We start from the raw sequence: 27,570 nt of genomic DNA on the forward strand, positions 1-27,570 counted from the left end.
AAATGGCCCCAAAAGAAACTATAGAGGCCCAAATATAGTGGCCCAAAATAGATTCAAGAAACCCTAGGGTTTCAGGGGTGAACTCGCGCCGCAACCATGCCCTCAGAATCTCCTCGCACGAGTCACGTTCACCTGCATAGCAAGAAACAAAAAAAAAAAAAAGGAAACAAAATCAAAGATTTCAAATCAAATAAGAAGAGATTTGTTTCTTTATTTTTTATTATTATGGCTATAAAAAAGCCATTGATACACTGTAAAAAGGGGATCCAGAAATCAATAAAAAAATGAAGCATTCTCATAGCAAAAAAGACAGTTAGTTCAACACCGAAAGAGCAGAAATCAGTCCAAGGTTGTCATTTATGTTATTTTATTTTTGTTAATCTACAGTTATTATTATTACATATTTTTATTTATATACGAATAATATAAAAGAAAAAACAGAAAGAAACCACCTTTTTTTGAACTCTGAAGCGGCGCTGAAGCGGTTGAGAGAGCCACCCTCGAGGATCAGTGGTCGGAAACTGAAAGGTTTTCGTGATTTCTTCGCGTCTTCTGCTGGATTTTGGGAATTTTGAGCCCAGATCTGGGCTTGGAAAGGTCAAGAGAGCCAAAAGGGTCGTTTTCCCCTTTTTCGGCCACCGCAGATGGCGGTGCCGTCGTCGGAGGCCGGCAGCCGGCGCGGTGGCTGACGATCGGCCGGTGCCCGGACCCTGGCCGGACAAATGGGGAAGGGGAGAGAGTTTCTGAAGGATTTTTTTGTTTTTTTTTTAAAAAAGGAATGAAAATGAATTTTTTAAAATGATTTTGGCTTAAATAAGCCTACTAAAACGACGTCGTTTTGGGCATGGGTCGACCCGACACCGACCCGACCCAGCCTAGGATGCGCGTGTTTTTGAGCGGAGGGGTAAATTGCGCTTTTAGCCCCTCCGCCTTTTAATATTTTTACAATTAAGTTTATTTTATTTTTAAAATTCGTCTTTAATTTATTTTCAATTTCAACTTGGTCCCCATGGAATGACCCGTTTAGAGGAAAAGGGAAAATTGCCCTTCCAGTCCCTCCATGATTATTCGTGCGTTCAATACGGTCCTTTGGGCTTTATTTATTTGCGGATTTACCCCAGATTTTTTATTTGCAGTTCAATTTAGTCTTTTTTATATTTTTCTTAAAATTAATTAATTTTAATAATGTAATTATTATTATTTTTATAATTTTCATATGTAATTATTTTTAATCTATATATATATGTATATTTTTTATGTATATATTTATTTTTTTCAACTAATATTTTCTCATATTTATATATATACACATATTTATTTATTTTATTAATTTTGATAATGTAGATATTATTTAATTATTTTTAATCTATATATATATTTTATATGTGCATGTATACATATTTATTTTTTCTAATTAATATTCTTATATATATATATATATATATATATATATATATATATACGTATATATCTATTTTTATTTATTTTTGAAAATGTTTAACTACCTTCTTATATTTTTAACACATATTTTATAATTTATGTATATGTATATTTATATTTTTTCTTTGTTTTCATAAATGCATTATGTATTTTATATATAAGTTTTATAACCCAAAATTTTAAGTGTAAGTTATGTTTACGTCTTTTCTTCTTCATAATTTCAATGTATATATTTTGTACCTTTTTTTCTTTATATTTTTTTATTTCCTTCATTTGTTTATTGATTTATGTTTTTATTTATATTTTGTTCATTTATTTGATACTTTTCATGTCGTTGGTTATTTTTTATGTACAATTTTCTTCGTTGAAACTAATTATCGAGAATTTTTTTTTATCAAACAAAAAACTTGTTGTCGGGAATTCAATATGTTGTGTCCTAATGCATTGGATGTGACGTATTGATTTCTCAAGACAAAGATTTAAAAAAAATAAAGGAACTGTTCAAAAAATAGGATTTTGAGAAATTGTGCCCTAATGCATTGGGCTGTGATTTCTTCATAAATCCTAAACAATTGAATATTCTTTTAAATTTTATTACACGAGTCTTTTGGACAAACTTATCTTGAAGAAATAAAATGTCGTGCCCTAACGCATTAGGTGTGATGTTTTCTTTTTCAAAATGAGAGAGTCTCAATAAATAACTTAATTTAATTAAGGATCGTATTTTTCAACTCTCGACATTAAGACATTAATTAATCAATTTGGTACCAATTTTTTGGCGTTACGAGGGTGCTAGTCCTTCCTCGAACGTAAGTGACTCCTGAACCTGCAATTCTAAAAACTCGTAGACCAAAGTCATTTTAGGTGATCCAATCACACCTTAATAAAAGATTAGTGGCGACTCCAAATTTTCATCGACAACTAATTTTTGTTTTTTCCCAAAAATAAAAATGGTTTCGACAGCTTGGCAACTCCACTGGGGACATTTAGAGAGTCAAGCTGCAAAATTGATTATTTTTGGTCTTATTGTCGAAAATTGAAAATTTGATTTGAAAAATTACGATCCTCTCTTTGCACTTGTTTGTATGATTACTGTAAATCGAGTTTTATATCTTGCCATCATATTGCATAAAGACTGTTTAGTCTTACCCTTTTAAGTGGGAGTGAGAAGCTACTCCTTCGTAAGGTTTTCACCTCCGTGCAGGATAGTGGATCACTTTTGGAATACACCCGTACATATGTCTTCGTGAGATTTTCATCTCCGTGCAGCCATAGGGAAATGTATTCCCCTGAACCGAACTCGGTCTGTATGAGCCTATAATGGGTGAGGATCGAGGAATCTGCTAGTTCGGGTACCTTTGCCCTAGAGGCCAAACCTCATATAGTGAACCTTAGGAATTCACTCTAGGTAGAACTACACTGAACCCTAGTAGATACCCGAATAGGTGTTTTATTATTTGTTGATTGTATTGGATTCTATGTTTATACATGATGCTAACTTTTTGTGTTTTACTTTGATTGCATGGCACTCCAATTACATGTCATTTAATTCTGAAAGGCGCTGGTTCATATTTAGTTGCTAGATAGAAAGCTTATCATGGAAAAAGGGTTTCTTAATAAAGTGGAAGAAATACGGCTGCCCAAATATATTCCAAGAAACACAACAAAAGAAGGGTGATGAAGAAGTATACGACTTTGCTTCATAGCCCTAGAATTCAAGTTGATTATTCAAGAGCTGCCGACATCTAAAGAAGCAGATGAGCATTACGAAGACGAGCAGATAATGGATCACACAAAAATGAGTTAGTAGTGGCGTCCATTGGTGATTCACGTGATTTGTCTTAAACATCCAGATGAAAGAAAGATTGACGTTGTTTCTTGGAATATGAGGGCGAGGCCATACATGCATCCGTTTTATGTAAAGAAATTTACTTTCTAGTAAAGTTTTATAAATAAAATCAAATTAGAATCGACGCCTTTTTGCATTCATATGATGCATCATATCATATGCATTAAAGACCATTAAAAGAATCTAATTGAGTAAAGTTATTTCAGTTAATCTGGAAAACTAACACCCTTACGGTACCCAAGCAAAGACTAGAGAAACGGACCAAAGGTTGGAGAAATTAGAGCGAATACAAATGCAAATGCAGGAGCAACTGACCAAATTTCAACAGGAAATGAGAGATCAGATGCTAGAATTACAGAGAACTATGATGAGGCAGTTCAATCGATTGCTAGCTGGAGAGTTAGAAGAAGTGAAAGACTCAGTGGTCCACTTTGGGGAGGATAATAAAGACCCTGTTTATCCCTTAGGTTTTACCCCGATAAATGTCCAGCCAAATATGCATCCACAAGGGGCACCCCTTACTATCAAATCTCAACAATATCAAACCGATACCTTAACCCCAATGAATCGTCCGATAGGCTCAAGATCCAATCTGAGGAACAATCTAACCAATCCTATTACTCTTGATAATCCAGCAGAAATAAAACAGGCGAGGGTAGAGTACCCAGATACTATAAAGGCCCCAAGAGGAAGGGGAATAAGGGGGATAATACATGTAGATATAACAAGGGCCACTCAAAACCAATCGCTGTGGGTCGGCCAAAGACAGAAACCACCAGCCATCAGAGCCCTTTAAAGCGAGAATCTTACACGAAGACAAATACAGAAAGGCCTCAGTTCACGTCTATATCGATGTCATATAGCGAGCTATATCAAAGCCTATTTAATGCACATGTGGTGTCCCCTTTCTACCAGAAACCAATGTTGCCTCCATTTCCTAAATGGTATAACGCAAATGCTCAGTGTGAATACCATGCAGGAATTGCGGGGCACTCGATAGAAAATTGCACCGCATTCAAAAAGATAGTTGAAAGACTCATTAATATAGGCATTATCAAGTTCGATAAGGCATCCAGTGCAAAAAATCGCTACCCAACCACATTGATAATGGGGAGAATGCAATGAATGAAGAAGTGTTGGGAAGCGTTTACATCAACGCCGTATATGAAGACGCAATTGAAAAAGGACCTTGTTAGATGTCCACCCTTATAAACTTGAGAGTGCTCTAAATAATCGAATTGTAGAAGAAATTTCTGTAGCATCTAGAGCTTACTTAGAGTAGTGTTCAGAACACACCTGTTTCTTTTAGCCTAGAGGCTACAAGAATTCCTTTATGAAATAGGCTCATGTCTAAACATCGTTATTCTAATAAAATACATCTTTGTATTTATTTTTGAGCCAGTATTTTTCATTCTTTTTGAATAATTATTCTTTCATTCTTTTGGATTTTTGTCCACAATCATTCTTTTATACATTCATAATCATATTGTAAAGATAATTATTCATAAATTCATATATTATTTTTTTAAATTCTTTGGTATTTACTATGGGTCCCTAGATATCAATAACATGAGTGACACTGCTACAGATTTCGAACCTCCTTTTGAGCGAGACATGTGTTTAAAGGGATCTTATGACTTTGAAAATGACATAGATTGTAGCCTATTTCCAGACTTGTTGAGGATGGTAGAACAAGAGGATAGACAGAGCCTACCTCATAAGGAATCATTAGAAATTGTAAGCTGGGTGAAGATTAGAATTGACCTGACTGTCAAGACGAAGCAAGACCTTGTTGAGTTACTTCTAAAGTTTAAAGATGTCTTTGTATGATCATACCAGGATATGCCCAGGTCAAGCGCTGATAATGAAATCTACACAACAGCACGATGTCAGAAATTCGCAGTGTCAATAATGCAATGAAAATTCTTTGCCAGGGCAATGCCTTTCTAGTTGACTCAGCATAGCTTTGCCCATTCGAAGTCGAGTTTCCATCTCTTCAAGTTTTGTTGGATTTTATCCTAATTGAAGAGAAAAATCCAAAGTTTTTTGTCGTAATTTCGCCCTAGGAGGCTCTATGAAAGAAATCCGATATCAAAGAAGATTCTTCGAAAGGGATAACAAGGACTTGCCTAACACTATGAGCTCAGATTCATAAAAAAAATAAAAAAAATCAAAGTCAAAATAAATCAAAAAGAAGAAAAAAGAAAAAGAAGAGGTCAAGGCAAAAACCCGCAAAGGGCGCTTTGACCAAAAGTGGATTTGAGATGAAAACCCAAAAAGGGCGACTCAAATTTTGAGTAAAATGGGGCATGGACGTCATCATCATCGAAGGTTTCTTATGGGCATTGCTTCATTCTGAGATCATTAATTACTTCAGCAAACGGGTAAAGGCTGTTTTATACGCCAATATCATCATATGCCGATATAGAATTTCAGAGAGGATTACATTGGATAATGCGTTGAGCTTGAACAATAGCACGATAGCTGAGGTTTGTAACCAATTCAAGATTAGACACCACGATTCGTCACTAAATAGCCTAGAGGTGAATATCAAGAAAATGAAAGGAAAATGGCTCAGACTTGTAATGACTGGTATGAGAAATTACTATTTTACCCTCCTTTCTTGTCGAACATCTATTAAGACGTTCACCAGGCCAACACCTTTCTCTATGGTTTACGGGATTGAGGTAGTTTTACCTATTGAAATCCCCTCTTTCCGGGTGTTAGTTGAGCTAGAGCGGGATGAAGCAGAATGGATCCAATCGCGATGTGATCAGTTGAACCTAGGAAAAGGGTTAAAAGCTATTTATCAGGGTCAGATGTACCGGAAATAAATGATACGAGCCCATAATAAACAGGGTCATCTTAGAGAATTTCACGAGAAGGCTGGATGTTGGAAAAGATTATTCCTCTACAAAGGGATTTTAGAGGGAAATGAATGCCAAATTGGGAAGATCCTTATATTGTAAGGAAGACCTTTTTCAGAGGAACACTGATTGCCTAATCCTGTCAACTCATATTCAGTCAAGAAACACTTTGCTTAAAGAATAAGAAAGGACCAAGGTGAAAACCTGCAAGGGGCACTTTGAGTCATAAAAAAAATGAATGATGGAAAAAGTGAAAATGGAGAGGCTAGGGTGAAAACCCGCAAAGGGCACCATAGACCAAAGGGGATTTGAGTTGAAAACCCAAAAAGGGCGGCTTAAATATTGATCAGAATGAGGCACGAAGTGATCAGAGCAACTTGAATTTTGATCAGATTAGGGCATGTGGTGATCTTGTTATACCTAAATCAATAGGAAAGGGTAGGTGATATCTTAGGACATCGACAGAGTACTGTAGATCTCCTAAACACATGTCAAACTCAGAAAGTTTGTATAGAGAAGTTCAAGCTGCGATATTTGGGGCACCCAATTTTTATACTATTTATATTGAATTTTTTGTTCTTGGAATACTTCATTCTTTTCCAAGATACACATTCCCAATCAATTTTTTTGTTATCCTTCTTTACTATTTTTGATAATTTATTCCTTTCGAGCTATACTCAGAACTATCTTCATTCTTATCCATTGTTATGACCTTTTTGCAAGCATGTTGCATTGGAATAATGATTAATGAACTAATAAAACTTTCACAAGGGAAGTTTTGCATATTACTCTAGAAGTTTCTAAATAATACAAGAACCTGAAACAAGACTATTGTTAGAACACACCAAGTTTAAAGGTTGAAAATCTGAAAAGGAAGAGTCTAAATTAGGACTTTCTCTTTGGATTTTCTTGTCAAAAATTGATTGAACAAAATGACAAGATGTCGTGTTGATGACAAAGCTTAAATAAACAAGCAAGTAATGATCACCAGGCAATAGGAAGACGTTACCTCGGAGAAGAGAGTCTTCATTTGCGCATGAGCCTTTGGTACGACACCTTGGGAATAGTGTAAATGACCAGAAAGATTTAGATCCTGAATTGTGATAGGAGAGGATTGAGGAAAAGCCACATATTTCTGCCCTTGGATTACAATGGGAGAACGATGGTACAAATTTTACGTCCCAGTGGATTGAACTTTGAGGTTTACAGTGGGGGCAATCTGACTAAGTGTTTCTTTGAAAAGCCAGCCAAGCAAGAAGGTGTTGTAGCACGTCAGTGTTAAAGCCTTAATAAACTTCGAGCGATGACAACCTAGGTGGGATCATTCTCGAAAAATATATATATATTATGCATTCATGCAAACACCATTCACGCATGTCTAGTTAGGAGCATTTGATTCATTTTATGTCATCCTAATCATTAGGCATAATTAGGTTCATTATACAGGTCATGTTCCCCAGAGAATAGATCAGTGAAAATTATAGATCTTATCTCCCTAAGCAGTAGTGGAGCAGATCGGAGACGACGAACCTTATCTTCCCAAGGTAGTAGGGAAGCAAATTAAAGCCAGTAATCCTATCTTCCTAGTCAGCAGTGGAATGGGTTGAAGATTGTGAGTCCTATCTCGCTGGTCAGCAGTGGAATAGGTTGAAGATTGTAAGTCCTATCTCCCTGGTCAGCAGTGGAATAGGTGAATCCTATCTCCCTAGTCAGCAGTGGAATAGGTTGACGATTGTGAATCCTATCACCCCGGTCAGCAGTGGAATAGGCTGAAAATAAACAAATCCTATCTCCCTAGTCAGCAGTGGAATAGGTTGAAATTTGTAAGTCCTATCTTCCTGGTCAGCAGTGGAATAGGTTGAAGATTGTGAATCCTATCTCCCTGGTTAGCAGTGGAATAGGTTGAAGATTGTGAATCTTACTTCCCCGACATTGCAGTGGAATAAATTGAAGGTACAACGGTGAATCTTACTTTCCTGACGTTATAGCGGAGCAGATTAAAGCTGAAGGCAACGAATCTTATCTCCCGGGCGTTAAGACTTGAAATAGCTGAAGTGGAGCGGATTAAAGCTGTGGGCAGCGAGTCCTATCTCTTTGGAATTATAGTGGAACAGATTAAAGCTAAAGGTAGCGAATCTTGTTTCCCTAGCGTTGCAGCGGAGCAGATTAAAGCTGAAGGCAGCGAATCTTATCTCCTCGGTGTTAAGACTGGAAAAAAGCTGAAGTGGAGCGGATTAAAGCTGTGGGCAAGGAATCCAATCTCTTTGGCATTATAGTGTAACAGATTAAAGTTAAAGGTAGCCAATCTTGTTTCCCTAGCATTGCAGCAGAGCAAATTAAAGCTGAGGGCAGCGAATCTTATCTCCCTGGCTTTAAGACTTGAAAAAGCTGAAGTGGAGCGGATTAAAGTTGTGGGCAGCAAATCCTATCTCTTTGGCATTATAGTGGAACAGATTAAAGCTAAAGGTAGCGAATCTTGTTTCCCTAGTGTTGTAGCGGAGCAGATTAAAGCTGAGGGCAGCGAATTTTATCTCCCTGGTGTTAAGACTTGAAATAGCTGAGGTGGAGCGGATTAAAGCTGTGGGTAGCAAATCCTATCTCTTTGGCATTATAGTGGAATAGATTAAGGCTAAAGGTAGCAAATCTGGTTTCCCTGGTGTTGTAGCGGGGCAGATTAAAGCTGAAGGCAGCGAATCTCATCTCCCTGACGATAAAATTGAAGAAAATGTCTTATCCCCTGAAGTTGCAGTGGGGCAGACTAAATAAACAAATCCTATCTCTCAAAAGCTGTAGTGGAGCTGATTAGAATGATGGATCTTATCTCTCTGAAATTACAGTAGAGCATATCGTATCAAATTCATCTTTAAGTTACAGCAGATCAAGTTGAATTTATAAGTCTTGTCTCCCTGAAGTTGCAGTGGAGCATATTGAAGATAGCAAATTTTGTTCTTTTGAGAAGCTACAACGTACAAATCCTATTTCCCTGACATTGCAGTGGAGTAGATTGAAGCACTAGTTCCTATACTTCTAAAGATGCAGTAGGAGAGAATGAGGTTACTTGAAGAAGAAGAGTACCAAGATCCAGCACAACCGGGTAAAATCGGGCATTTTTAAGTCTTTGCTCCGTCATTGTTACACGATAACGAGTCATGTTCACCTTCACAGCAAGAAACAACAAAAAAAGGAAACAAAATCAAAGATTTTGAATCAAATAAAAATAGATTTGTTTCTTTATTTTTTATTATTATGGCTATAAAAAAGCCATTGATACATTATAAAAAGGGGATCCGGAAATCAATAAAAAAAAAGAAGCATTCTCACAGCAAAAAAGACAATCAGTTCAACACCGAAAGAGCAGAAATCAGTCTAAGGTTGTCATTTATGTTATTTTATTTTCGTTAATCTACAGTTATTATTATTACATATTTTTATTTATATACGAATAATATAAAAGAAAAAACAGAAAGAAACCACCTTTCTTTGAACTCTGAAGCGGCGCTGAAGCGGTTGAGAGAGCCACCCTCGAGGATCGGTGGCCAGAAATTGAAAGGTTTTCGTGATTTCTTCGTGTTTTCTGCTGGATTTTGGAAATTTTGAGCCCGGATCTGGGCTTGGAAAGGTCGAGAGAGTCGAAAGGGTCGTTTTCCCCTTTTCCGGCCACCGCAAACAGTGGTGCCGTCACCGGAGGCCGGCGGCCGGCGCGATGGCTGATGAACGGCCGGTGCCCGGACCCTGGCCGGACAAACGAGGAAGGGGAGAGAGTTTCTGAAGGATTTTTTTGTTTTTTTTTAAAAAGGAATGAAAATGAATTTTTTGAAATGATTTTGGCTTAAATAAGCCTACTAAACGACGTCGTTTTGGGCATGGGTCGACCCGACACCGACCCGACCCGACCTAGGATACGCGTATTTTTTAGCGAAGGGGTAAATTGCGCTTTTAGCCCCTCCGCCTTTTAATATTTTTACAATTAAGTTTATTTTATTTTTAAAATTCGTCTTTAATTTATTTTCAATTTCAATTTGGTCCCTATGAAACGACCCGTTTAGAGGAAAAGGGAAAATTGCCCTTTCAGTCCCTCCATGATTATTCGCCCGTTCAATACGGTCCTTTAGGCTTTATTTATTTGTGGATTTACCCCAAATTTTTTATTTGCAGTTCAATTTAGTCTTTTTTTTATATTTTTCTTAAAATTAATTAATTTTAATAATGTAATTATTATTATTTTTATTTTTATAATTTTCATTTGTAATTATTTTTTTAATCTATATATATATGTATATTTATTTTTTATTTATATATGTATATTGTTTTTCAACTAATATTTTCTCATATATATATACACATATTTATTTTTTATTAATTTTGATAATGTAGATATTATTTAATTATTTTAATATATATATTTTATATCTACATGTATACATATTTATTTTTTCTAATGAATATTCTTTTATATATATATATATATACATATATATTTATTTTTATTTATTTTCAAAATTTTAACTACCTACTTATATTTTTAACACATATTTTATAATTTATGTATATGTATATTTTTTTTCTTTGTTTTCATAAATGCATTATGTATTTTATATATAAGTTTTATAACCCAAAATTTTAAGTGTAAGTTATGTTTACGTCTTTTATTCTTCATAATTTCAATGTATATATTTTGTACCTTTTTTTCTTTATATTTTTTTGTTTATTTCCTTCATTTGTGTATTGATTTATGTTTTTATTTATATTTTGTTCATTTATTTGATACTTTGCATGTCGTTGGTTATTTTTTTATGTACATTAATTTCGTTTATTTATATTATTTCTATGTCATTGTTGTATTTATTATTGTGTTTTACATTTAATGAAACATTATATCGTTTTTTACTCAAACTCACAAAAAATGGAAAATTTCAAAAACAAAGGCAATGCTCGTATTTAGAATCTTCGAAAAGATTGAGCCCTAACGTATTGGGTTCCAATTTTCTTCGTTGAAACTAATTATCGAGAATGTTTTTTTATCAAACAAAAAACTTGTTGTCAGGAATTCAATATGTTGTGTCCTAATGCATTAGATGTAACGTATTGATTTCTCGAGACAAAGATTTAAAAAAAATAAAGGAACTGTTTAAAAATTAGGATTTTGAGAAATTGTGCCCTGCATTGGGCTGCAATTTCTTCATAAATCCTAAACAATTGAATATTCTTTTAAATTTTATTACACGAGTCTTTTGGACAAACTTATCTTGAAGAAATAAAATGTCGTGCCCTAACGCATTGGGTGTGACGTTTTCTTTCTCAAAATGAGTCTCAATAAATAACTTAATTTAATTAAGGATCGTATTTTTCAACTCTCGACATTAAGACATTAATTAATCAATTTGGTACCAATTTTTGGGCGTTACGAGGGTGCTAATCCTTCCTCGAATGTAACTGACTCCCGAACCTGCTATTCTAAAAACTCGTAGACCAAAGTCATTCTAGGTGATCCAATCACACCTTAATAAAAGATTGGTGGCGACTCCAAATTTTCATCGACAACTAATTTTTGTTTTTTTCCCAAAAATAAAAATGGTTTCGACAGGTACCAAAGTAACAATAAAGCCAAACTTAGATACCAAATTAAATATTGAAACTAAATTTAGATGCCAAATAGTATATTAACATTAATATCTTTTTATCATGTTTTTCTTTTTGGTTCTTTTTGTAGAAAGTTTGTTTTCTCTACTGCTAGTTTTTCATCATGGGGAAACATTTCAATTTGATTCATTAATTTGGCTTAGTAAAGAAGTAATAGAAGAATAGTTTGTGGTATATACGGTCTGGTTTAGATTGGTAATTATGATTTGGATTTGAAGAATTAACTATCACAAAATCTATTAGCACGGAAAATAAATAATGAATTAAGAAATAAAAATTTATTGTGCCGTGGTAAACTACTGTTTTAGAAATGAATTTTCCTTGGTTCGTGCAATCGTGTAGTGGACGTCATTCTCCAAGGCTAACATGGTGATTCGATATTTGTACACCCGAATAAGGAAGATGGAACTCGATTGGTGTTGCTCTTCTCAGGGAAATCATAGTAGGATTAATTCCCAGAAAAGTTTGGAAGGGTCATAGTCAGTCTCACTTAAAACTCAAACTTCTAGATAGAATTTTTTCTAAAGTGATTTAGAGGAAAAATTGACAAAGTGTTTAAGAAAATCGGAAAGGAAGAGGAGGCAAGGGTTTTTCAGAGACTATTGTGTTTTCTTTCAATGTGAAGAAATGAGGAAATCAACTATCTATTTATACTAAAAATGGAAGGACAAAACGGTAAATGGGCAGGGGAAAAAGAGTAAAAAATGCAGGAACAATTTTGAAACTGTCCCACTATTTTTGTCCAACAAGCAAATTCTAGATTTTCTGAAACAGTAAAACTGAAAAAAATAAATTATTCAATGATAGGCCTATGACATAAACAAAACCAAGCAAGCAGCGACAACACACACATGATTGGCCTATGACCCAATTACACAATAAGAGCAAGAAGTAAAGCTATATAAAAACGCTCTTGATAGTTTGTGCTTCACCAATGTGAAATATACCAACTAACACCAACCCTTTATATGACCAACATTAATAATTTGAATTTGAATTTGAATTCAATTGATTAATCCAAATGAATGTTACAAATAATAAATCAATAATCCACAAAAAAAAAGTGTCTCCCAAATTATCATATTGAATTATAAGATAAATTCATCAAGTCAATAAGCTAGGGAAAGACCCTTTTATTCTTCATGCTATATTCTCTCATTGAAGTTAAAAGGGATAATCGTCCTTTAATCTTTGTTCTTCCATATCAGCAATAATGTGAAATTTTGGCCGTTATCTTTTGGTTCATCTAAGCATTAAATGAGAATGCTTGAGCAAGTCATTAATAGGCTAAACTTGACCAATGTATGATGCGTCTAGAAGCCCAATTTCATTCGGCCCAATAAAAAATAAATAATAATTTAAAAGCCCATTAAATAGTCCATATTACAAGCCCAAATACAAAAAAAAAACTAAAAGCCCAAAAAACCCTTAAATCCCAAAGCCCATTATCCAAATCTAAACAGAAAAAAACCCTAATCCCCTAAGACTTCACTAGCCACCGCCGCCGCTCCTCAGCTTTGCCATGTCAACGGGCATGCCTCCCGAAGTCCCCACACCCCGATGTCTGCCTCCTTTGCCACCATTTCATCAAAACTCAACCCCTTGCCATGAAAAACTTGCAAAAAAGAAAAAAAAAAAAGAATAGAGAACAGCTGGAACAATAGAAACACAGAAGTAGAAAAGCAGGAAAACAGGAACAACAGAAACAAAAAAGGAGGAAACAAAAAAGGAGAAAATAAAAAACAAAAAAACTAATATATTGTAATCTATTTGGCTATAAAAGCCGAAACCATTGTAACACAAAAGAAGAAAAAAAAGAGGAAATAGAATACAAAAAAAACCCAACTAACTTCAAAAGAAAAAAACGAAGGTAATTCTATTTTTTATTTTTTTACTTTTTTATTTCGAAAAATATAAAGAAAAAATATAAAAGTTTTAATTTTTTACGTACGATGCACCGTTTTCCATCGTCGTGGAAAGCCAACTCCGATCCAGAAATCTCTGAACCTACTCGGGTTTCATCGAGGGCTCGTCGGATAGGGAGAAACCGAAAGGTTTTCAGCCTTTTTGTTGAGTTTTGGCTAAATTTTTAAGGTTTTTAACCCTAGATTGGTATTCTACGTGAAAATGGGGTAAATGGGGGTATTTTTAGGAATTTTCATCCACCGGAGGCGACGGTTGCTATCACCGATGACTGGTGGCCGCGGCAGAACTACGGCGACCCCCATGGCAGGACAAGCGGAAGCTTTAAAGAAAAAAAGAAAGGAATTTTTAAAAAAAACTTATGCAAATTATTTTTTTAAACATTTTTTAAACTTATATAGGCTTAATGAAACGACGTCGTTTTGACGAGGCTTCAGAAGCCCCAAAACGATGTCGTTTTGGATATGACCCAATGATCTGACCTAGATCTTCTAGACCACGTGTTTTTGAAAGAGGGTCAAATTTCTGCCCAAGTCATTCCGCCTTTAGGCGTTTTTCAATTTGGTCCTAATTTTGGTTTTTCTTCTTTTTAAAATTATGCCATTTAATTTTGATTTGTTTCATTTTGGTCCTCAGACTGTTAACCCTCTATGGAGTGACACATGTACTACGGTTGGCTTATTTACCCTTTTGGTCCCTATATTTTTATTATATTTTAATATAACCCTTTATTTATTATTTTATTTATTTATTTATACCTTAAAAACTTGTTATAGTTTTGATTTAGTCCCATGTTTATTTAATTAAGTCCCTATACTTTCTATTTTTTTAAATCTTCACCATTTAAGTGGCATAATTTATATTTGTGCCCTTGAATTTCTTATTTTTTTTATTTTGGTCATTTATTTTTAAATGTCGACACTATTAATACCATTAAGTGGTTATCATTGTTAACCAATGAAAACAATGTATTTTTATGTCCCATTTGGCAAACACTTCACTGTCTCCTTCATTCATACTCATACTACACAACTGATCATTTTTAAATTCATTTGTTTCTTGGGTCTCCTTTTATTCCTATAATAGGTCTCCGGATATCAAAGACATGAGCGATGATGCTGTTAACTCGGAGTCACCTTTTGAGCAAGATATGTGTCTAGAAGAACCTTAAGACTTTGAAGATGATCGAAACTGTAACTTGCCTCCTGATTTGTTAAGGATGGTAAAGCAAGATGAGAAACAGATCTTACCTTACAAAGAGTCAGTGGAAATTGTGAGCTTAGGGGATGAACAAGAAAAGAAAGAGGTGAAAATCGGGACTTGCATCACTACAGAAACAATGCTAGACCTTGTTGAGTTACTACAAGAGTTCAAAGACGTCTTAGCATGTTCATATCAAGATATGTCTGGTCTAAGTACTGATATCGTGGTACACTGATTTCCTATAAAGGAAGAATGCAAGTCGGTTCAACAGAAACTTTGAAGGATGAGGTCGGACGTACTGTTGAAGATAAAAGAAGACGTCAAGAAATAGTTTGACGTTGGTTTCCTACAAGTGGTCAAATATTTGGAATGAGTAGCCAATATAGTCTCCGTTACTAAGAAAGATGGGAATGTGTGAATGTGTGTCGATTATCGGGATTTAAATAAGACCATCCCAAAAGACAATTTCTCATTGCCCTACATCGATACCTTAGTGGATAACATGGCAGGTTATTCACTATTTTCCTTCATTGACAATTTCTATGTATACAACCAAATAAATATGCATCCTGAAGATATGGAGAAGTTCATATTCGTAATAATGTAGGGAACATTTTGTTATAAAGTGATGTTATTCGGACTGAAAAATATGAGAGCCATATATCAAAACGCGGGAGCCACATATCAAAGAGCCATGCTGACTTTGTTTCATGATATAATGCACAAAAAAATTGAAGCTTATATTGATGATATGATCGCAAAATCTCGAATAGAAAATGATCATGTGAAAATCTTGAGGAAATTATTTTTGAGGTTGAGGAAATTCCAGATAAAGTTGAACCCAACAAAATGTATTTTTAGGGCCACGTCGAGCAAATTGCTAGGATCTGTAGTCAGCGAGAAAGGGATCGAGATTAACCTAGATAAAGTCAAGGCCATACAAGAGCTACCACCTCCACGTACCAAAAAGGAGGTCTAGGGTTTCTTAGGGAGATTAAATTATATTGCCCAGTTCATTTTACATCTAATCGAGAAATGTGACTCCATATTTCGTCTCCTTAAGAAACATGACCCAGGTGTATGGGATGATGAATGCCAGAAAGACCTTTGAAAAGGTCAAACATTACTTGTCCAAACCACTGATACTGTACTTAACAGTATTTTAAAAATTTATGGGATGCGTACTTGGCTAACATGATGAGTTGGGGAGGAAAGAGAGAGCAATCTATTACCTCAGCAAGAAGTTTACTGAATGTGATACAAGATATTTTCCAATCGAGAAGTTGTGTTGCGTTTTAGTCTGAACTACCCAAAGGTTGAGAGAATACATGTTGTACCATACGACTTGGCTCATCTCGAAAATGAACTCTCTAAAGTACATGATAGACTCGACCGCATTGAATGAAAGAATGGCTCGATAGTAAATTTTACTCTCCAAATTTGATATAATCTATGTAAACTAGAAAGTAGTAAAATGAAGTGCAATAGCATATTTCTTAGCTAGCAGAGCTTTAGAAGATTATGAGCCTTTGAACTTTGATTTCCCGAATGAAGATCTGATGTATGTTGCGACCATTAAAGAAGATGCTCCAAAAGAACATCCCTGGAAATTAAATTTTGATGGCGCTTCAAACGCCATGGGTAACAGAATTGGGGCAATCTTGGTATCCCCAGACGGTGATCATTATCCTTTCACCAGTAAACTTGATTTTGCTAGCACAAATAACATGGCAAATACGAAGGATGTATCATGGGTATCCGTGCGGTTATAGAACGCAAGATCAAAATGCTAGAGGTATATGGGGATTCTGCACTAGTAATCTATCAAATCAAAGGTAAATAGGAGACAAGTAATCCTAAGCTAATTGATTAGCGAAATTTAGTTTTCGAGTTAATTAAGGAATTTGATGACATCACCTTTTGCTACCTCCCGCTAGATGAAAACCAGATGGATGATGCCTTGGCTAACTTAGCCTCCATGGTCAAAATGAACAAACAAGAAGATGTAAAACTTATCCAGATGAGCATTTATGAGGCCGCGACCCATTGTTACAACATCAAGGAAAAAGAAAGGGATGATCACCCTTGGTACCATGACATATTGCAATATGTAAAGAACCGTGAATACCCTGAGAAGGCAACTGAGAATGATAAAAGAACGCTAAGAAGGCTGGCCAATGAGTATCTCTTAGATGGGGAGATCCTATACAAAATAAAAAAGGTCAGGTGTTACTGAGATGCGTAGATGCTGTTGAGGCCATGAAAATCCTGAAAGAAGTCCATGAAGGCGTTTGTGGAACACATGCTAATGGTTTTACAATGGCCAAGCAAATCATAAGATTCAGATATTATTGGTTCACCATGGAAGGGGATTGTATCAATTATGCCAAGAGATGTCATCAATGCCAAATTTATAGAGATAAAATTCATGTGTCTCATTCACCTTTTCATGTTATGACATCTCCATGGCCTTTCTCTATGTGGGGCATGGATCTCAGTAGGCTGATCTTGCCAAAAACTTCCAATGGGCATCAATTCGTCTTTTTGGTCATCGATTACTTCACCAAATGGGTAGAAGATCGTGGGGAAAATGATAACAAATAAGAACATTAAGAAATTCGTGGGAAAAATGACAAAGACTTATAAAGATTGATATGAGAAATTACCATTTGTCTTATATGCTTATCGAACATCTGTCAGAACCTCCACCGGGGTAATGTCTTTCTCATTAGTTTATGGAATGGAGGTAACGTCTTTCTCATTGGTTTATGGAATGGAGGTAATCTTGCCCATTGAAGTTGAGGTTCCTTCTATCCATGTTTTATCAGAATTGAAGTTAGATGAAGTAGAATGAATCCAATCTCGATACGATCAGTTGAACTTGATCGAAGAAAAGAGGCTAAAAGCTATTCGTCATAATCAGATGTACCAAAAACGAATGATATAAGCTTATGACAAAAATTTCCGCACCAGAGAGTTCCATGAGAGAGTCTTAGTATTAAAAAAGATCCTTCCGGTACAAAAAGACTTCAAAGGAAAATGGATGCCGAATTGGGAAAAACCTTATGTGGTAAAGAAAGTCTTTTCTAGAGGAACACTGATTTTGACCGAGATGGACGGTAAAAACCTGCCCAATTCCGTGAATTCAAATTCAGTTAAGAAATATTTCACCTAAAGAATAAAAAAAAAGGAAAAGGCCAAGGCGAAAACCCGAAAAGGGCATCTTGAGACCAAAGGAATTTTGAGTTGAAAACCCAAAAAAGGCGACTCAAATTTTGATCGAAGAATGGGCATGTAATAGTCATTTCCCCTCAAAGGTAACAAGGAGAAGAAACTTTACATCTTGAGGCGTCAACAAAGTACTCTAGATCTCCTAAGCACATATCAAGCTCAGAATGATTTTTAACAAGTTTGCTCAGAGAAGCTCATACTACGATAACTAAGGCACATAATTTAATCTTACTCACTTTGTGTTTTAGCAATGTTTGCTACTTTGATTAATCATTTCATTTAGAGTTTTGCTCCCAATAAATTTCAGTCTTGTCCATTGTTATGACCTTGTTCAATCATTTTTTCATTGAAATAACAATTAATGGACTAACGATATTAAAGTAAAAGGATTTCTGCATATTGCTCTAAAAGATTTCTAAATAGTAAAGGGACCTGAAACAGGACCATTAGTTTAGAACTAACCAAATTTGAAGGTTGCAAAGATCTTGGAGCAAATAGTCCAGATTGTGATTACCTCTTCGGGTTTACTGTCAAATATACTAGACTTGAATAAGAAGGCATGGTAACACATCAGTGATAGAATTTTGACGAACAACGAGCAATGTCAATTTAAGCACTAAAAAGGGGACCATTCTCGAAAATGACATTCTGCATTCATACAAATATCATTCATATACATCTAGTTAGGAGCATTTGATTCATTCTGATCATAACATCCTAATCGCTTGGCATAAAATATAGGCCTATGAAATGGATTCTACAAGTCCTGTTCCCCTAGAGAGCGGTGTAACCGATCAGTGAAACCTCAAATCATTTGTCCCTAAAGTTACAGTGGGTTGGATTGAAGTTACCATAGCGAATCTTATCTCCATGAAGTTACAGTGGAGTAAGATAAAGCTACAAGTCCTATACCCCTGAAGTTATAGTAGGTCGAATCGAAACTACAACGGCAAATCTTGTCTCCCTAAAGTTGCAATGGGTCGGATTAAAACTACAGTAGCAAATCTTATCTCCCTAAAGTTGCAGTGGAGCAAGATAAAGCTACAAGTCCTATACCCCTGAAGTTGCAGTGGGTCAGACTGAAACTACAACGGCGAATCTTATCTCCCTAAAGTTGCAGTAGAGCAAAATAAAGCTACAAATCCTACACCCTTGAAGTTGTAGTGGGTCAGATTGAAACTACAGTAGCGAATCTTATCTCCTTAAAGTTGCAATGGAGCAAGATGAAGCTACAAATCCGATACCCTTGAAGTTGTAGTGGATAGGATTGAAACTACGATGGCGAATCTTATCTCCATGAAGTTGCAGTGGAGTAAGATAAAGCTACAAATCTTATACCCTTGAAGTTGCAGTGTGTCGAATTGAAACTACAATAGCGAATCTTATCTCCCTGAAGTTGCAGTGGAGCAAGATGAAGCTACAAATCCTATACCCCTAAAGATGCAATGGGTTGGAATGAAACTACAACAACAAATCTTATCTCTTTAAAGTTGCAATGGAGCAAGATGAAACTGTGACACTAAATCCTGTCTTCCTAAAGGGGTAGCGAAGCAGATATAGTGGAGTAGAGTAACCAATGGATTGAAAAAATGAGCTATTTGAAAAAGAGAACCAAAGAATTCGAGATTCGACAGGACCAAACAAAATTGGTCCTCCTTAAAGTCTTTGCTCCATTCCCGTTACATGACAATAAGCAAAGAGGGGCAGCTGTAGAAGCTCAATTTCGTCCGGCCTAATAAAATAATAATAATAATAATAATAAAAGTCCATTAAATAGTCCATATTAAAAGCCCAAATACAAAAAAAAAAAAACTAAAAGCCCAAAAAACCCTTAAAGCCCAAAGACCACTTTCTAAACTTAAACAAAAAGAAACCTTAATCCCCTAAGACTTCACCAGCCGTCGCCGCTTATCAGCTTTTCCATATCAGCGGGCACGCCTCCCGAAGTCCCCACACCTCGAGGTTTTCCTCTTCTGCCACCATTTCACCAAAATGGCAAGGGGCGTGCCTCTCCACCACCGTTGACTCAACCCTTTACCATGAAAAACTTGCAAAAAAGAAAAAAAACAAAGAACAGAGAGCAGAGATCAGCTGGAACAGAAACACAGAAGTAGAAAACCAGGAGCAGCAAAAACAAAAAAGGAGAAAAGAAAAAACAAAACAAAAAACTAATATCCTATAATCTATTTCACTATAAAAGCCAAAAACCATTATAACAAAAAAAAAGAAAAAAAGAAATAGAATACAAAAAAAAACCAATAAATTTAAAAAAAAACGAAGGTAGTTCTATTTTTTATTTTTTTTACTTTTTTATTTCAAAAATATAAAGAAAAAAATAAAAGATTTAATTTTTTTACCTGCAACACTCCGTTTTTCGCCGCCATGGAAAACCAAATCAAATCCCGAAGTCTCTAAACCCACTCAGGTTATGTTGAGGGCTAGTCGGGCAGGGAGAAGCCGAAACGTTTATAGCCCTTTTGTTAAGTTTTGGCTGAGGTTTTGAGGTTTTTAACCCCAAATTGGCATTCTACGTGAAAGAGGGGGTAAATGGGGTATTTTTTAGAATTTTTTGCCACCGAAAGCGGCGGTCACCGTCACCGGCGATCGGTGCCCATGACGGAGCTACGACGACCCCCATGGCCAGATGAGGGGAAGCTTTAGAGAAAAAAAAAGTATTTAAAAAAAAACTTATGCAAATGATTTTTTAATATTTTTTAACTTATATAGGCTTAATGAAACAACGTTGTTTTGGCCTGGCTTCAGAAGCCCCAAAACGATGTTGTTTTGGACATGACCTAATGATTCGACCTAGATCCTCTAGAACCGCGTGTTTTTGAAGAAGGGGTCAAATTTCTGCCCAAGTCCTTCAGCCTTTAGGCGCTTTTCAATTTGGTCCTAATTTTGGTTTTTCTTTTTTTAAAAATTATGCCATTTAATTTTTATTTGTTTTCATTTGGGTTCTCAAACTATTGACCCTCTAAGGAGTGACACAGGTACTGGGGTTGGCTTATTTTCCCTTTTGGTCCTTGCATTTTTATTATATTTTAATCTAACCCTTTATTTATTGTTTTATTTATTTATACCTTAAAATCTTATTATAGTTTTGATTTAGTCCCCTGTTTATTTAATTAAGTTCCTATACTTTCTATTTTTTAAATCTTCACCTTTTAAGTGGCATAATTTACATTTTTCCTTGAATTTCCCTTTTTTATTTTGGTCCTTTAATTTTAAATGTCGACACTAGTAATACCATTAAGTGATTATCATTGTTAACCAACATTATTTTTGTTAAATTTTGCACAAGAGTTAATATTTTAGGAATGTAATTATATTATTATCATACCTTTTGATATTATTTCATTATATTTATCGTTATCATTACATAGTATATTGATTGAACATTTTATTTTATTTTTTATATATTATTGCGTTCTTTATAGTATTGTCATTTTATTTCATTATTCATGTTGTTGTTTTGATGATATTATAATTTTTCCATTGTCATATATTGTAAATATTGCTACGTTCATCCATCCATTCGACATAATATGCCATGTCAAGTAAATTTGTATGTCACAAAGGTATAGCGTCGATTTTCGTACAACACATAAATGGCATTTAAGATTGAGGAAATATTCTTTATTTGGGGAAATCCGAGGGGCCGTGCTCCTAACTTACGGAGTATGACTTTCTCCTCGAACCAAAGTAACCGAATATCCTATTCAAAGTTAAAAGGTGTACGAGATTTAGGTAATAATCAAATGGCGATTATTCTTGTTTTCGAGGATTCGAGACATTGTGCCCTAACTTACAGGGCATGATCTTTTCTTCTCGATTAATTCAAAATAAGAAGGCGTTTTCCATAAAATTTAATTTAGATAATGATATTTTCAATGCCATCAAATAACATCATGTAAAAAGGGATTGCATTTTAAATTCTCTTTGAATTCTCAATTTTCAACGCCAAGACATCAAGTAATCAACCAGGTACCAATTTTGGGCGTTATGAGAGTGCTAATCCTTCCTCATACGTAACTGACTCCCGAACCTATTTCCTGAATTTTGTAGACCGAAAATTATAGTTTTAGTAAATCTAACATTTTATTAAAATAATCAAATTTCGAGGTGATCCAATCACACCTTATTAAAAAAGATTGGTGGTGACTCCATTTTCTTTTTAAAATAAAAGGTCAATTTCAAAAAAAGGGTTTCGACAATGCGCATGCTTTAATTAAAAAAAACATGGGTACTTAATTGGAATGCAAAAAAGCTCATGAACAAAATTGATAATTAAAGTCAAACTCAAGCACTTAGTTGAGGTAAAAAAAAATCCCTCAAGTACCAAACTAAAAAAACTCAAGTACCAAAGTGAACATTGAAGCCAAACTTAGATACCTAATTGAGAAAAGAAAACACCCAGGTATCAAATTGAATATTGAAAACAAACATAGGTACCAAATAGTGTATCAATCCTAAAATCTTTATCACTATTTTTTTTTTTTGGCATAATAATAAATTTAGCTCTCAATGTTTGCATTTTTTTTGTAAATTTGGCTCTTATTATTTTAGCTAAATTTGGCCCTTAACCTTTCAAAAGAGTCAAATCACCTTTTTTTTCAATGGAAATGCTATCTAAAAAATTAAATTTTTTACAATGTTGGCGTGACAACCCACGGGACAATCTACATGTACTTTATATTAACACGACATTATTTGTCTTATATGTCATGTCAACAAATAAATTAAAATTGATAAAATCTTCAAAGAAATAAATAAAATATATAATAAATAGTTCATAAAAATTCAAAAATAGAATAAAGTACACATAGACTGCCATGCAAGCTACCATATCTAAAAATTTAATGCTTTAGTCAATATTTTCTTTAGAAAAACAACAATATGACTCTCTTTGAAAAGTTGATAGTCAAATTGGACTCTTTAAAATGATTGAGAGTCAAATTTAATTCAAACAAGGAATAAGGACCAATTTGACAAAAGATGTAAATGTTAAGGAAGAAATTCATCATTGTACCTTTTCCTTTTTGGTTCTTTTTGTAAAAGTTAGTTTTCTCTGCTAGTTTTTCCTAACGGGAAACCTTTCAATCTGAATTATTAATTTGGGTTAATAAAAAAAAAGTAATAGATGGTATATATGGCCTGGTTTAAACGTGTTAATTGGATTAAAAAATTCATTTAATAAACTCAACTTTTAAAATTAACAATTTAAATCTGAATTCAATTGATTAATTGAAATGAATGTTACAAATAATAAATGAATAATCCACAAAAAAGGGTGTCCCCCAAATTCTCATATTGAATTATGAGATAAATTCATGAAATCAATAAGCTAGGGAAAGACCCTTTTATGCTTGATGCTAATATTGAAGATGGAAGGGATGATATATCATCCTTTAATCTTTGTTCTTCCAGATCAGCAATAATGTGAAATTTTGATTCATCTGAGCACTGAATGAGAATGCTTGAGCAAGTTGTTGATAGGCTGGCTTCCTCGTGCTTTACACAATAGATTCTTCACTCTTTCTGTCATCTGTTTCATTAAAATTCACTTCCCTTTGTCATTAATCAAAATTAAGAAACCATGTTACATAGTAATTATTGACACATACAAACCTTTCCCAAACTTTCCCTTGTGTAGGGAACTGTTCTTTGATAAGTTGGTGATTTTCTGCTGGTTTCTTCCTTGCATGTCAATTTCCCTGCACTGCTTCTACTTCTTGTCGTTATTGTTGAGGGACTGTGCCAACTCCTATTCAATATGCTTGGGAGGCTTGATTCCTATACAAACTCAAAACCCTTTAAACATTTCTTCTTTCAAAACTGGGTGTTGAATTGAAATTCAGTAATGTTTGAGAACATACCAAAAACAGCACAGTTGCACAATGTTTTAGAACCTCTAAATTCATACGAACATCATCCAGGCTCCTGTGTTTTTGTTGCCCAAGTCCAAAGTAAGTAGCTAAGCTTGCCATCTGCATGAACATATGACAGGTTTATGATCATGTCTTAAAATTGCATGAATTTCAAGTTTGGATATATGAATGTTTTTTACCTTCATGTTACCAGCTCTTTTGCCAAACTTCTCAGTGAGGACACCTAAAGAATCAATGATCCCAACAGGTACAGGAGGTGGTCTACCAATGTCAGCAAAGGCCTCCTTAATACGAACACAATCGAATCTCTGAATGTTATGACCCCCCCAAACCCTACCATTCAAAAGGTTGAATATTTTGTCAGCAACTTCTTCAAATCCAGGTGCGTTTGCAACAGCATCTCTAGTTATCCCATCAGACCTGCCGGACCTCAATGCAACAACAGACAAGTCCTTGGGCTTTATCAGGGTACTATAACTCTCTAGCTCAACCAGGTTCCTTGGACATACTACAATGGCACCAAACTCCAATACACAGAACCTTTGACCGGTTCTGTTGGGTACTGTAGTTTCTATGTCGAAAAACACAATTTCTGCTGACCCTTCTTGGCATGGAATAAAACCCTCCATTTTTCTGCAAGTTTACTGGTTTTTGGTTTCAAGTTTTTTTTTGGGTGATGTGGATTGAGATTGTGAATCCTGGTATAAATGGGGGATGGAAGATGGGAAAGAAAAGGAGATAATACAAGGGTGGAAGAAGAGAATTCTTGGCATTAGAGATTTGATTGTCTTGTAGTTCAAGTCTATAGTTTTTAGGCTTTGGAGGATTGCCTTATGCAAAGGGCTTTGGGTTGGTTTTCCTTCATTGTTATGTTACCATGTTGTTAGCCATTTCTGTTTGGAGCAGCAACCTTTTGGACAAGTTGACGATTTTCTCTCCATTAAAATAATAAAGATGTAGAAAACATGAAATTTACGTTGGAAGATATGAAGCAAGTTTGTTTGGGAAGGGAATTGATTCCTTAGAATTCTACATCTGCTTACCCTACAAACAAATATTCCTTGGGAACATTCACATCTCAGGGCTGGGAGAATTTTAGGATGAACATATACTATATTGACGTCATTGGAGGAAAATGGAAACTTTGGGATAAAGGCTCTCTTTTGCCATAATCCTAACCATACATGCATAAATGTAACAAAAAGGAAAATGAATATAAATTCTCTGTTCTTTTGTATTGCAAGTTGCAACACACCTATTATGTGTTCGGTTGAAGACAGGAGCGGCCCAAGAAGCCCAAGGCAATTATATCAATTGGGCCAAAAAGTTCTCACTTCTAGTTTACTCCATAGTTGGATTGGATTGAAGCAAATATTGTCAAGATAATCAACTTAACGAGGAAACTATAGCTCCTAGCCATTTATAGCAGACTGTAGCAGCACACACATCACCATAGGGACCCTGCAACTGATTAATAACAGTTGTAACAGCTACAACAACTCACAACAAACTCAACCAGCTTAGAAGAGACATTTAACATGTGCTCCTTAATTATACAATTGACAACAAATTATTAGCATTTAGTTACTTATTTTTGAAGTTGACAATGATCAAGGTAGTCTGATTTTTTAGAGCTACCAATTTACTCAAGATTTTTATTCATTTCTAAAACTAAAATTAAATAAAATATTTATAAGTATAATAATCATTATTCCAAGAGTCAATTTTAAACAATCAAAACAAACCGACTAAAGTGTGAACACAAACCAAATGGTTTGATCTGTTTTAAAAATGATTTACGATTGTGTAGCTTGAGAGGGTATGAACGTGCAAGCATTTAGAAGCACAAATAAAATTTTAATTATTTTTGTATTTTGACCAAGTTAACAAAGTGAGTGGTGTTAGAGTGGTTGTGGCACGCATCAACTGTTAATTATTGTAAAGATAAGTGAATTTTGTAATGGTGATCAGCCTTTAATCATGCGACATGCAAATCACTTACAGAGCTGCTCTACCAATATATGGTCCTGGCTGTTAGACGATCTCATCGTTTCATTTCATCCTCACAGTTTTGTTTCTTTTCAATTCAATGGCACTTTCTACTTCGAAAATAGTTCCCACCACCAACAAAATTGCTCGAGAACTCCATGAAATTTACAAGGACCTTCATGAGCTTGACTTTGCTATTCAAGTGCCTAAGACCCTAGACAAGAAGAATAGCCTGCAAAGGGAAAAACAAATATCCGTTGATCCAATTTCATTACGAGAATCATCCATGGGAGAAATAAGTTTCAACATGATGTTACCACCTCAAGCTGAAACTGATTACCCTCTTCCACCCCCTTTGCTCCCCGCAAAGCACAAGTTCTTAAGTTGCAGCCTTCCAAACTCCGCGACTTCTTCCCCTCGATTCGGCTCGAGGAAGAACTTGAAACACGAAAGCCAAGCGTTGCCTCAACAGGTTGACGAGTTGGTCAATAAGAACCCATCACTTCAAAACACGACGTTTTGGAGAAGCAAGTCATGTGGAGATGGAAGAACATATGGACCACCGGATGAACTTGATGATCTATGGATGTACAAGCATCATAGGCATGGAGGTTTAATCTCCAAACCCAATGTTAACAATGAGGAAATGGATGGTAGTAATGAAGTTGACTTCAAATGCGGTGCCCTTTGCCTGTTGCTACCAGGATTTACCAAGGCAAAGCAAGTGAGGACAAGAAAAAGAGAACCTTGGGTGAAGGAGAATAGTGTGAATGTGATATCGAGAACAGTTTCCCTTGAAAAGTTTGAATGTGGATCATGGGCTTCATCAACAATAATACCAGACCATGATGTTGGTGATCTATACTTTGATCTTCCATTGGAGTTGATCAATAACCTTGGGAACGATGCACATTTACCGGTTTCAACTGCTTTTGTGTTCGATAATAAAGATGTAAAAGGGGTATTGAAGAATGGTTCAAATCAAACAAGATCAACAACAACAGGCAGGAAATCCCATGAATCATCATCTCGGCATGTTAGGTTTTCGACGTCATCCCCAACATCGTACCCTGCTTCACCGGCTTCTTGCATTACGCCTCGTTTGCGTAAAGCTAGGGACGATTTTAATGCTTTCTTAGAGGCACAAAGTGCATGAAATTTTTCTATACTCGAATTTTGTTCTTTAACACTGTGTATGAATTTTTTTTTTCGGTCCCTCTTTTGTTTGCCGTTGAGGCATTGCCCCCCAAGAAAATAAAACTTTATGCAATAGGGACCCAATGATTTTAGAAGACGAGACCTACGCGATTGACGCAAATTTTCTTTCCTTGCTATAATATATACGGGTGTAATTTTCTTGCCAAATTAATATGTTGGATTTGCTTGATATAAAAGGCAGAAAGCAAAATGGAGGCGTCCGTCAAGTAATCAAACACATTAGCACCTCCAAATAAATATCTAGCGTATTATGTGTCTAAAGTAAGCATTATCGATGGTATTAGAGCATCATTAGTCTCCGACGAGAATTCATCTTAAT

At 35.2% G+C, this 27,570-nt stretch overlaps 2 protein-coding genes across 2 annotated transcripts; one reads left to right on the top strand and one right to left on the bottom strand.

Moving 5' to 3' along the window:
* Nucleotides 1-23,375: 23,375 nt before the first annotated feature.
* Nucleotides 23,376-25,617, bottom strand: LOC105787850 (protein NEN4). Its single transcript, XM_012614418.2, has 4 exons — nucleotides 24,224-25,617; nucleotides 24,033-24,143; nucleotides 23,785-23,949; nucleotides 23,376-23,701 (listed from the first exon to the last, which is right to left on the bottom strand). The coding sequence occupies exons 1-4, from the start codon at nucleotides 24,671-24,673 to the stop codon at nucleotides 23,609-23,611; spliced, it is 819 nt and encodes a 272-aa protein (XP_012469872.1). The 5' UTR covers nucleotides 24,674-25,617; the 3' UTR covers nucleotides 23,376-23,608.
* Nucleotides 25,618-25,961: 344 nt separating this feature from the next.
* LOC105787848 (uncharacterized) lies at nucleotides 25,962-27,351 on the top strand. Its single transcript, XM_012614417.2, has one exon. It carries the CDS (start codon nucleotides 26,134-26,136, stop codon nucleotides 27,187-27,189), a length of 1,056 nt encoding a protein of 351 aa, XP_012469871.1. The 5' UTR covers nucleotides 25,962-26,133; the 3' UTR covers nucleotides 27,190-27,351.
* Nucleotides 27,352-27,570: the final 219 nt, after the last annotated feature.

Source organism: Gossypium raimondii, chromosome 2 (genome assembly GCF_025698545.1).
Source record: "Gossypium raimondii isolate GPD5lz chromosome 2, ASM2569854v1, whole genome shotgun sequence".
NCBI lineage: Eukaryota > Viridiplantae > Streptophyta > Magnoliopsida > Malvales > Malvaceae > Gossypium > Gossypium raimondii.